Source organism: Barbatula barbatula (genome assembly GCF_947034865.1).
Source record: "Barbatula barbatula genome assembly, chromosome: 15".
In the NCBI taxonomy this organism is placed as follows: Eukaryota; Metazoa; Chordata; class Actinopteri; order Cypriniformes; family Nemacheilidae; genus Barbatula; species Barbatula barbatula.
Genome location: NC_136778.1, coordinates 5,521,299 through 5,534,420, shown reverse-complemented (window position 1 = coordinate 5,534,420; position 13,122 = coordinate 5,521,299). Strand labels below are relative to the sequence as shown.

At 38.5% G+C, this 13,122-nt stretch overlaps 1 protein-coding gene across 1 annotated transcript; it reads right to left on the bottom strand.

Annotated features, from left to right (window-relative positions):
- Positions 1-8,549: 8,549 nt before the first annotated feature.
- Positions 8,550-10,427, bottom strand: LOC306904568 (uncharacterized protein; the record flags this gene model as incomplete). Its single annotated transcript, XM_079474556.1, has 3 exons — positions 8,550-8,740; positions 8,964-9,662; positions 10,244-10,427. The coding sequence occupies 3 exons, from the start codon at positions 10,425-10,427 to the stop codon at positions 8,550-8,552; spliced, it is 1,074 nt and encodes a 357-aa protein (XP_079330682.1).
- Positions 10,428-13,122: the final 2,695 nt, after the last annotated feature.

The window sequence follows — 13,122 nt, the reverse complement described above, 5'->3', positions numbered from 1 at the left end:
TATATAAAACCAGATAAAGCTCGGATTTCAAAGCAGATTTAAAGAATTGTATTTTAACACATTGTTTTCATTTGTTGTCGGCTCAAAGGGACTATTTAGATAAACCCAATCAACCTCAGCGTGACAAAAATCTAAAGTATTTCATTTTCACCAACACGGTCCCAATGTAGCTCTACCTCGTCACTAATGAGTTTTCAGTGAATTATGATCAAAGGTGCATAATTAAGCAATTTAATGAAGCTTTTCATAGACCTCAGTGAGTTTTTAACAGTGATGCAACACAGCCAGTTCCAACGGCAGCTGTATTTAACCACAAAATCGCATGGGATTTCACAGAGATCCACTTCAAACACTCGATGACCTTTATCGGTTGACCGAAAGGTCAAACATCTTTTTGATAATGAATGTACAGAGCGAAATGTCTTTGCGATGCTAATAGGTGGTTTTGCACTGAAGTTGCATGTACATATCTACAGTTGTGAAATATCATCACAGGTATTTCATTGCCGCTTGTTTTATGTACATGCATTCAGTTTGATCCTTGTTTTTTATAACCTGACATTACAGTATAGTTCTGAACGCAGTTGTTGTTCTCTTTCTGCCGTTATGAAGAAAACTTTCAATGACGTAGGTATAGTGTATACATTAAAGATCCTGTGAAACGTCATGACAGAAGCAGGTTTTCATTAATTCACAAATCGATTTTGAGTTGTTTTTAACCCATTGTTGGGTTAAATTAAACATTTTCTGCATTAGTTTAACCCAGTGATAGAGTTCGTCCCATTTTGACTCAACGCTGGGTTGAAAACAACAGCATTTTTAAGAGTGGGATGCTTTCAATATTGTGCTTTTTGTTTATCCGTTTATGCTCCATCTATATGTAGCCTTGTCGAGATAAACATGCTCTTAAACAGCATATGGGGAGACAGCCAATAACACTCATTACATTGTTCTACGGCACAGATTCCATAAGCAATCCACTACCTTTCTCATCTAGTAAAAACTAGTTAAATCACTATATTGGAAATGTGATAAATGGTGGAAGCATCCAAAAAGATTACATCTACATTTCAGCGCAAGACACCAAACACATTATGCCTCAGGACATCATGTACTGCCTGAATATACATCTAAATTCAGCATCTTCAGTTTTATGATTCACACCAATTATCTCACAGAGAAACAGCATGAAAAGACACTTCTCACACTAATTCAAGGGCAGAAAATAAGGGAACTTTCTAGGTCTTAACTCTGCTAGAGAGGGCGAGTAAGAGAAAAGGTGTTGAAGGATTAATTAGGCTTTGGTGCAGACGGTGAGAAAAGACACCGCGGCCAGGTAAGAGATTAATGGTATGTGCCCCAGCTGGTCAAAGAATACAGTTGTGCCTCTGATGAAATCTCACCCTGTCCACAGCGACTTATTAATGCCTTGAAATTGTGTGTATCCAAAACACTTCCACCGAGTTGACTGCACGCTTCCTCCATCAAACAAAATGTGGCTTCGGCTCGGTGCGTGACCAGATTTAGTCTTCCTCATTGTGAGTTTGATAAAGATTGCGTGCACAAGCTGTCTTATTGACATGCTTATGGGATTTCCATGCAAATAAAATCTGAAGCTCACAATCTGGATACACAGCAGTAGGCAGTGTGAGAACACGGGCGCCCCGAGAATGTGTAAATCAGATTCTTTAATGCAGTCAAACTTTTAGAAGTCACATTGAGCTTCAAAGTGAACTAGTACACCGTGCATTTTCCAAATCCGTGTCTGAGAAATATAATTAGTTTGATGTAATTGTTGATGAAGTGATTGGTGTCGAGCTAAATACAAATAGGTACGACATGATTTTGACGGATATTGAAAATGATGTTGGAATGCTGCAGGGCGAGAGTGTGCCAGAGCACATTCTGTCCAAAAAAACAATGATTCCTCAATTAATCACATCAGGCTGGTGGTGACTGCAAATCCCACAGCATCCGCGGCGGCAGAAAAACCGGCACAGCTGTCAAACAGGATGTTGACGAGTGTCGCTAGAGGAGAGACAGTTTGCGCAAGTGTCCGTATTGCTGGAACTGTATGGGTCGACTATAGCCAGCAAATAATAGCAAGCAGATAACATGTAAGATTTAAAATAAAAAACATGTTGGAGAGAGACTTTGTATTAATTAATGCTTATTTTAAAATATTTATACATCTTATATTAAATATAATATATCAATTCAACTCATTATACGGTCGTGCTAAAAATTGCATGAACTAACGTTTTATTCACCATTTTTTAAAAATAGGCAACTTTGTACATCCAGGTGTCCTAAATATGAGCGTCGTTGGCTTACTTGCAATATTTCGTTTATTAATGTATTTATAGTCTGATAGAAAGTGTTTGAGAATGGTGCTCTGCAATCCTCATATACGATTCAAAAAGAGTTAAACCTGCATCCCGACGCACCCCATCCAGAACATTTCCCGTAGCGGAGGGACGGACAGCCCGAGACAACGGGAGGTGAATGATGCATGAAAAAAATGGCGTAACAATTAATTCTAGTAGACATTTTCCAATCAGTTTATGCCTCTGTGTTAAATTACATTTCTGTTGATGTGCACGCTTTCATTAGCTGTGACTGAAGGCTCTGACAGCACCTGAGAGGGAAAGGGTTTGAGGAGTTGGACGGTTTACACAAATCTTCTTACAGCTGAAATGTAAACACCCCTGCCAGCCTACATTAACTGAAACAGCAATATAATGTGTAACAGTATCATCGTGTAACCAGTTGTTTTTAAACTGAGTTTTAATAGGAAACAAGATGTCTGCACATCTTAAATGGAGCACAAAAAACAATCAGTATTTTGTTTTTCTAGTTTAAAAAGAAATGAACCTAATATATTTAATTCATATATTTTATTCAGCTTTATATGTTAGACACTTTTTTCGGATGTTTAGATTACTAGCCAACAAGTTACTTTTGTAACAGAACTGATAAAGGCTAACAGGCAGTCATATGAAAGGGAGCAGGAAGCCCCTCAGAGAAACATGGGTATTCTCTCTTCCAGCACATAAAAGGTGCCAAACATAAATCGATCCGAGCAAGGGAGACACAAGGCTGGCAACCCTTTCATTGCTCGCCTTATAGGAAACTAACCTATAAGAAAGAAAAGTCACAAGTCACAAGTTCATAAACTTATGGACAGTTAAAATGCCAATGTAAAGCCAATGCCAATGTAAAGCTAATGCTGACTAAGCAAAACACAAAAAATATGCACACAACAAAACTACACAGCTCCATCAGTGTGTACTGTTGGCTATATAAATGTATGTAATATTTGTCAAGCCAAGTAAAGGACAATAGACAAGACCATCTCAGCGGAAGTTGTGCTATAAAGCTGTCAGTCTATTAGTGAGCCGGTGGTTTATATAACAATGTAGGTTTAAGTCAATGAGTTATAGAGCAACTCAGGCCTTTTTATCTAAAAATAATTTATGTACAAATGAATACAGCTAGTGTTGTTGGTCCCACCAGTGAATCACTCTCTTAAAGAGATATCAGCCATCAGATTTGGGAAATATTGCTCTTTGACATTGCATCAATATTAAAACTTCAAACATTTTCTAATATTGTTATAAATATTTTTGATAGTAATTTAGTTTCATTTTTTGTCACAATTAAAGTTTATTCTAAGTTTTAGTGCTGCAGTTAAACATTTTAAAAGCTTGAGCCCTTTTAATTTTTAAAAGCATTTTAATTGGCTGTCAGTATATTATCGTTCATCTGTTGGAAAAAAATTTAAATGATCCTAACTATATTCCTCATAAGTTGTGGTATAGACTCAGCTTTTCTCTTTCATTTTGAACAATAAAAAAAACACTTTATAGTTATTGTTACAGTTATCGTTCTGAATAGCCCCTAAAGCTCTGATCACTGTATTCCAGTAGTTGAAGAGGTCTGACACTGTCTTTTGTTCTTTCTGTCGGTGGAAGACAGTGGTTTTTGACACAAGGCACATCATTAGTTTCTTTTTTCACAAGTGATTAATCCTGAGGTAAACTGTAGTCACATGTTACCAGCCATCATGAGAAACATTGTCGCCCTTGTAAAACATCACTAATTGTTCTTATTTCTTTAGCCTTCATGACAGATGTTCCCCATAAAGTTGATTTAATCATTACAGTCAACAAAGGATTTGGGGCTGTTATAATACAAACGCTGAAGCTCTAATTCTGAAGTTACATGCTAACATTTACAGAGAGCCTATGCAACACAAAAAACGCTCTTAAAAAAGGTGCTTCAGCTTATAAAAAAGTAAGAAAGAGATGGTTCTTCAATGACATCACTGTGAAGAACCTTTTGAGCACCTTTATTTTTAAGAGTGAAGTCTCTCTGGAGAGAAATTTTTCTTATTCCTTACTTTATTTGACTTGCCCAAAGAGACGAATGTGTGTATTCAATTTAGTTTCAGTAGTCCGACTTAGTTTAATGGCAGAGTGATACAAACGGTGAAGCTGCTTCCATAATGATTCTCAGCCAATCAGATTTGAGAACTAAAAACAATTATTGTAGAAGGTTTGTTATTCATTCTTATTAATTTTATTAGTTTTAGTTGACAATCAAATATTGTTATATTTAAGTCTTAGGTTGTATTACAGCAGTCAACGATCAAACACTTGGGGGAAATAAATCCATACTGGTTAGAAATATGCTTGTCATTGCACACCAGATGATAACAACTTTGCTCTGTCTACTAGTAAAAAAAAAATCATCGGTGTGCAAAATACAGAAAGTTTTACAAGTGAAATTGCTGACAAATGCAGGTTTTGTTGACAGGATGCTTGGGGACTAAACAAACCCAAGCCTTTACACTGTTCTGCTCCACTTTTCTCTATAAAGCAGTATTAGCCTTTTTCTTTTGTACACCGTCTAAAACATATCTCCTACCTAGTGGAAATGCAGACTTTGCTCACATCAAGATAAGCTATCAAGTGTAGATGATATAAGGTTCAAAAAGGGCATGATTTCCACAAAAAGCTTTAGATTTAGACGAGGTGACCTAAAACTCAATGAACACTTTAGAAGAGCATCTGCTCTCCACATACTGATGAGAAGCTGCTGGAAAGAAAATCATCTCTGCATGGGTTTCAAAGTCATCGTGTTAAAGTACAAAGCTGAAGTGACTCCCTTATAAAAGGAATATAAGAGCCCATTAGAGTTTGGGAAACAGCATGTAAGGGCCATGATCTTGAGCGGAGATTCTCTGGTCTGATGAAATGCCTAGCAGCATGACTAAAATGGTGTTACAGCTGGTTAATACCTTACCTATGGTGAAACATGCTAGCAGCTTTTAGGTTGTGGGGATACTCCACATAAGTGAAACGTAATAAGCGCACGCCTCAAGGTTACAGATCACAGACACGTTCATGATAACATCCTGCTGAGCCCATATGGAGCAAGCGGCAAGCAAGTATAGCGCTCCATTCCTAAAGGGATAGTTCACCCAAAAATAAAAATTAATTTACTCACCCTCATGTCATTTCAAACCTGTATGATTTTCGTTCTTCTGCAGAACACAAAAGAAGATATTTTAAAGAAGGTTGGTAACCGAGCAATGGCGGTACCCATTCACTTCTAATATATGGACACAAAACAGATGCAAGTCAAAGGTCACTGCCAATTGTAATCAATCTGCTTTCTTTTGTCTTGATTTTCTGGTCTAGTGGCAGAATCATGACAGACCCACGTGTTTTGTGTGGAGAGAGACGTATTATTGTCAATCAGGACTTAATATGCCTTCTCTCCAGTTTTGTCATTGGCCCCGCCCCTCTCGTTCCTAGTATTGCTTTCCACCTGTGTCTCATTGCTGCCCATTGTATCTCCTGTGTTAGTTTCCCTATTAAATGCCCTCTGGTCCATTGTCATTGCTTGTTCCTTGTTCAGAGTTCCCCTGTTTATGTTTTGGTCATCTCGTATGTATATTCCCAAGTTCCTTGTTCAGTTTTCCTTGTTGGTTGTTTTTGCCCCCCTTGTGGGAAGTATTTGTTTTCAGTTTTTGTATTAAGTTGGTTGGTGTTTTCCCCCATCGTGGGTGTTTGTGTTATCGTGTTTATATATATATATTAAAGTTATTGTCTAACCCGTTCATCCTCGCTGCCTGCACTTGGGTTCTTCCACCCCCGTGATCACCACAGCCAATATCCTGTTACCAGCACCAACTTTTAAATTTTTTACTTGGTCAATGTTCGTCTTTTTAATAAAAAATAAGCAAAATCAGATAAAAGTTAACACATTACTTTTGCAAAAATAGATGAAGGACTCTGCTTTCAAGTGCCCAGAGCTGGTGTATTCAGTCGCTTAAAACTGCTTTGGTGGACACCCAACCAATAGAGCAATACAGTACAGTACAGTACATGTACAACAGAATACTTATAATTAAAATACTTTATATAATATAATTAAATTCAAATATTAAAAAGGTCAGATTATAAAGTAAGCACACTGCATGTCACCAGGGTTTAGGAAGGCTTGAACAAGCAGCATTGTGGGTGACTGAAAATGTTAAGTTGACCTACTGTATCTAACTTGTTTAACATAACAGCATTATTCATCTAATCAAATTCCACCTTCAAAAGTCATTCAACGCCTTTCTTTTTCTTTCTTTAAATACATGACACTGCAGTCAAATAAAAAGCAAGAAATCTTTCATTTCTCTAACTAATGCAGATACATTCAGTGAAATGTGGTTGAAAGGGCATTTTCACAAGCTGTGATGAATGTATCACAGTTAGCTGCTTTAAAGCTGTTTAGCGGCTGTTAATTTGATGTCAGGATCCTGCCTATTTGTCATTTTAAATCTATTCGTGTAAGCAAGCCGGCTGGGGGACGCTGAGTCCGAACAGCTGGTTGAGGTGGTGATGCAGAGAGGGGTACTGCATCCGCAGGAGCTGCCTACAGTAAGCAGCGGTCGCCATGGCAACGGTGGGGGAAATAAGGTGTTGGAGTATCTTGTTATGCACAAAACCACAATGCACCAGCAATTATGTTTTCTTTTGAAAGTTAGACAGTACAATCATCTACACTGTGAGAATAAAAAGTTTGAATTTTGTTTAATAGTATGCCATGAAATAAATGTATATAGAACTATGCAATAGTCCTGTACTCGCCGTCTTTGTATATGACTCACCTTTATCCTGAAATATCTGATACATAATTCAAGGATAAACTGTCATTCAGAATTAAGTAAGAAACGTAAAGCACAGTTTGTAACACTTTTACAGCTTTTGAGAAGGAGATCCTCGGCGCCCTGTGTGGAATTCCGAGACAGAATGATGATTTTACAGGAAGCGTATTCAGCTGTAACAATCCGATGAGGAATTCAGTCTCAGGTGGTGGAGAAAGTATGTAGTCGCTCTCTGAGCAGAGGTTATTTATAAGCTTCACTGTCATAACACAAGTTATTTCCACAAGGGCAGTTTGACGATGAGCAGACGCATATATTTTGTATATCCCATATATGTGTGTATACGGGTAAATATTCATTTTTGCTTTTAATGACAAGCCATTAAAGGGACAGTTCACTTAAAATTGAAAATTCGTCATCGTTTTCTTCCCTCATGTCATTTCAACCCTGTTTAAACTAGTTTTCTGCAAAACACAGAAGAAAATATTTTGAACAATGTCGAAAACCAAACAACATTGAACCCCATTGGCTTCCACTGTATGAACACAAAATCCCTAAAACATTTCTCAAAATATCTTCCAGAAGAAAGAATCACACTCATGGACCCCATGAGGATGAATAAATAATAACATAATTTAAATTTTTACGTGAACTGTGCCTTTACAAAAACCGCTGCTGTCCTTCTGAAACCTTGTATATTTTGTGGTTTTTATTTTATGTCATACATCCTTATTATTAGTCACACTTAATGTTTGTCACTGGGTTTTGCAAATATCTAACCAATTAAAATGATTAAAAAGAGCTCATCAACTTTGACAACACAGTGTTTAATACTATTAAAAGGACAATGTTTTTTTCCATTTCCTTGGACATCCGATGTTTCGAAAGGACAACTAAATCTAACATCATACAGCAGTTCAAATGGACATCTGGTTATTTGCCACATGCTTACATTTGTTTGATGAAAGCTAGCAACCAACAATTAAAAAGACACACTTTGTATACATAAAGTACATAATAATCAGATTACACATTTTTCTATGATAGCAGAATTATTGTCAGATTAAAATGAAAAGCATTCGGTTAACTCGTCACACTAAGTGATCATAAGCTGACAGCTAAACCGTGGCCAAATTCATAAAATATGCACCCAGATTTAGTTTAGTTGAGAGGCTCTCCAGGTGGTCTGAAAATAGCAGAGTGGTGCGGTTGAAAATGATGATTATCTGCAGAACGGCACGGCTATCATTAACCTGTCAAAGTCATTGTGTCTGAAGTTATGTGAAGTATCACCTTTCAACTCCAGCAAATATCACACTGTTATTATACAGCGCTACAAACTTTTAGAGGTCGTTCGTGATGGCATATCAGACGTGAGGAATTTCTAGGCCTTGCATGGTAGTTCATCAGATTTTAGCTGATGGATTGGTCTGTCGCGAACCTCTTCTGGACTGACACACCGAAGTCTTTGCAGAGGAGAAGGGTTAGCCTTCGTCTGGGCTATGTAATGGACCAGCGAGTTGATACTGCAGTCACATTTCCATGGGTTATCGAACAGATACACCTCCTTCAATCCTGAATCCCAAAAGTTACAAACACAAACAACAGATGGAAACACTTCATTTGTTGTATTGGACTGTATCTGTAATCAAGTAGAAGCTAAAGAGATATTCCTTGAGATATTCTACGTCTGTGATTTATCTTCAGTAACAGGTTTTCTTACATCATTGACAAACCAGCTACTGCAGCACAATCCAAAACCAAAAAAGAAAATATAATTTTGGATTGAGTTTCTTACCTTGCATGTTAGCTAGCATGTTGCCATCAATACTATGAAGCCGATTCCCACTCAATCCCAAATGAGTAAGTTTAGGCGTGTGCCGAAAGACGTCAGCTGGCAGACTTTCAATCTCATTCTTTCTTACATAGAGGTCCCGCAGGTTGGAAAGACCTTCCAGTGTAGATGCAGCAAGCGTGGAAAGCAGATTGTTGTCCAGCACCAGCATCTCAAGGCCAGACAGAGGCCCAAAGGTGCCAGCCTGGATGTTCTGCAATTTGTTATTGTCCAAATTGAGGAAAATCAGCTCTTCAAGTCCAACAAAGGCTTTTGGCGATATCCTCTGGATACGATTCAGCGCTAAGTCCAGAACCTTTAAGGCGATCAGAGGCTTGAATGCATTTGGTGGGAGAGCAGTGAGGGAGTTCAGGGGAAGATCAAGATCTGAGAGATTCCTCATGCCGATAAACATATTAGGTTTTAGGCTAGCTATCTGGTTTTGGCCCAGCATGAGAAAACGAAGATTTAGGAGGTCTTTAAAGCCCTTCACCGGGAGTTTGGAAATGTGGTTTCCTTGCAGATTCAGAAGCTTCAGTCGTTGGGCACCGGCAAACGCTTGAGGGTCTATTGACTTAATTGAGTTTCGTTCCAAGTTTACGCTCTCGATGTTTGGAGAGGAGGTTAGAATGTTGGCCGGGACGTCTTGTAATAAATTATCACCTTGAATAGTAATAAAAAATGGTTACTTTTATAATTACTTTAGTTATTTATGACTTCTTTTCATCTGCAGAATATTGAAGAATGTTGGTAACCAAACAATGGGGGTACCTTTTGACTTGCATTGGTTTTGTGTCCAAAATAAGTGAACAGGTACCATTCTTTTGTTTGTTTTTTTGCAGAAGAACGCCATAGGTTTAAAATGACAGGGTGAGTAAATTAATTTTGAGGGTGAACTACCGCTTTAATTCATAAATGTATAAACCTGAAAGAGAGGTTTGGATCCAGGGCACAGGGTCAAGAGAAATAATAGCTCATGGACTAAACAGTAGAGCTCTATTAATCATTCTGGAGACCTTCTGGTATGCAAGTGCACTTCTCAAACTGTAGACCAGTCACTGACCAAAATGACCAGCTGTCCCTGCTGAAAAAACACCTTGACCAAGCCTAGGGTGGTTTGCTGGTCTACATATGTAGCAGCATACGCATGTATTATAGTTACTATGGTCAAGAAAGTGTATTTGTGGTATCAAAGTAGCAAAGCAGATTACATATTCAAGTTGTTCATGAATTCCTCTGCTCACCCATTTTCAGGATCCACGAGTCCAGAGGGAGTTTGGGTGGGATGTTTTCAAGTCCCCTCTTCTGACAATTGACTTCAGTCTTCTCCGTACTGGATTTTTGGCTGCATTTACAAAAGCTGGGGCAGTTTTCAACCGCCTCTGCCACCCACAGCCACAATACCGCTAACCCCGAAACAAGCTTCATACCCCTGAAAAAGTCCAGACCCTCAGCATACAGCCGCTGATTAAATTATGCATCATGAAGGACCATTATAATCCGGTTGAAAAGAGCATTAGAGGTATTGAAGAGAAGCCCACATACTGCCTCAAAATGTTAATCTCTCAACGTAATGTGTGTTAACTACAAATTACTCATGCAGGCTTACCTTATACAGTAGATGCTTTAAATGGGACCTCACCGTTTCAATTCAACACTGAAAGCTGATAGCTGCTCTGTGCTCGAGGCGGATGGAGCCAGATAATACGCAGAAATATTTGCCCTTCTTGCAAAACGTCAGGTCTGAAAAACTCCCAGCACAGCACGTTTGTGCGAAAAATGACATGCACGGATCATGGCAGGTTTCCCTGCCAAATTGAACTCTTGCGTCTCAGGAGAGACGAATGTGGGCATGTGTTCACGTGGGCGTGTGAATTCACAGGACACCTTATGCGCGTCTTTGATTGTTTAACTTGGCACAGATACGGTCTGGTTCACGGACAGATTGATGTTACCGTTCGATCACCGAGCACACAAGGTAATACAACAGATCGGCGAGTGGATGGCGATGCCACAACCATTCTGCCATCCGTGAAAGACTGCCGAGCTGATAAGGACAGAAACCTGATGTGATTTTTCTCCCATGGGCTTTTTGTGGCATTGTCTTCCAGGATATAAAAGCAAGGCACAGTTTCTCAGTTTTCTGCAGAGCATCATCAACGTCAGTCTTACTTAGGCGGCCCCGGGACTTTGAAAGACGGCTGTAGAAACGCATAGACCTTCCGAAATGTGATTATACAGTTAGTGTTTCTTTAAGACTGCCCGATTGTGATGGGTCTGCTCACTGTGATTTTATTGTGCGATCAAGACGAATGCTCTTACAAGGCCCGCCAACAGCAAGGCAATATGCAAGCCATCTGGAAAAGCATAATTATATTTTTTCCAGCTCCAAGCAGAGAAAAGCTGATACACAGCCTCTTGAGAAGAAAATAAGAAGACTGGACGAAATGACAACAGTAAACTGACAAAACAGCATGTGATTCTGATTAATATGAAGGTGTTAAGATTGCATCGATCTGTTCTTTAACAATTATTCATTTCAATATCAAGTAAACAGTCATTGCCACAGGCTGGAACAGAGGAACAGTTTACCCCAAAATAAAAATGTTGTCATCATTTAATCACCCTCAAGTTTTTCCAAATCTGTATACAGGTCTTTGTTCTGATGAACACAGAGAAATATATTTGGAAGAATGCTTGTAACCAAACAGTTTTTTTTCACAAAATATATATTTTGAAGAATGTAAGAAAGCATTAGTTCTGGGGCACCTTTGTCTACCATGCTAACTTTTCCTATGGTAGACCAATAACTGTTTAGTTACAAGCATTCTTCCAAATATCTTTCTCTGTGTTCATCAGAACAAATACATTTATACAGATTTGTAACAACTCGAGGATGGGTTAACGATTACTCTTATTTGGGGTAAATTATCCCTTTAAAATGAACTATTAGTTTAAAGGAATAGTTCAACCAAAACACTCAATCTCTTCCATTCCCTCATCAGTTCCATAACCATATGACCTACTTTCTTCTGTTGAACACAAAAGAGATTTTGAATATTATTAATATAATAAGTTATATTTCAGTCATTTGCTCAGACAAAAATATGAAATGACTTCAGTCAGCTATAAGCAAGAGATATATGGACAGTTTCATAGTGTTTCTGTTTTCTCATTTAGCATGAAAAGACAGACTGGTATTCTTAAAAAATGATCATTTGTGTTCATTGGCAGACAGAAGCATGAGCTGAGGTTGAGCAGACACAGACAGCTTTTATTTGAAAGTGAACGTATCCATTAAAGCACATTTCACGCTTACTTTCACTGTTTATGAAACAGCCATACGTACATTGTGGATGTCTTTCAACATCAGTGAATGCCCCTCCCCCTGTCAGCCTCATGCACCGTTGCAAAATAAACCTGCATCTTAAACGCATTTCTCAACGCAGCACTGCCCTGCCCTGATGCTGTAAGGACAAAAACAAACTGTTTTTATTTTTCCGTGTCCTCTGATAGCCTTCTAATAGACAAATTTATATGATTTTCCATGCAGTGATGCATTTCAAATCGGAGCCAATCAACCTCAGCCACCTACAAATGAAAAGCACGAAGACTTCGGCTGAAGGCACAATCCCATTGCTGTGGAGGTCACATGCGGTCTCGGTTTTAAACACCCCCTCCATATAAAGTCCCTCGATGTCTGGGAGCTCCAGGCACTTTTGAAATTGCCCATCTTGCTCTGTATGAGAGAAAACAATGGGTAACCTTTTATATCAGTCCCTGAAGAGTTATGATAAATGGACTCGGCCCCAGAGAGCGCGTATGTGTATCTATGGACAACAACAGAGTAAAATATTACATTGACACATTTCCCACGGTGCGACGATATTCAAACGTTGCTTTGCATGATTACAAAATATTTCTTCCCCTCGATTAATTGTTCACAGTTGCCGATGCTGGATACAGGCCATTCAAACAGGAAACTTCAAATTGAAAATACACACTGGTACAACCTAACAGATGCCGTCTGCAATGAAACAATTTATCGTAACAACAAAACTAATTCACGTCACAATAGGCAGAATTATTGAATCTCCATATGTTGCTCTTTGGCAGCAAATTC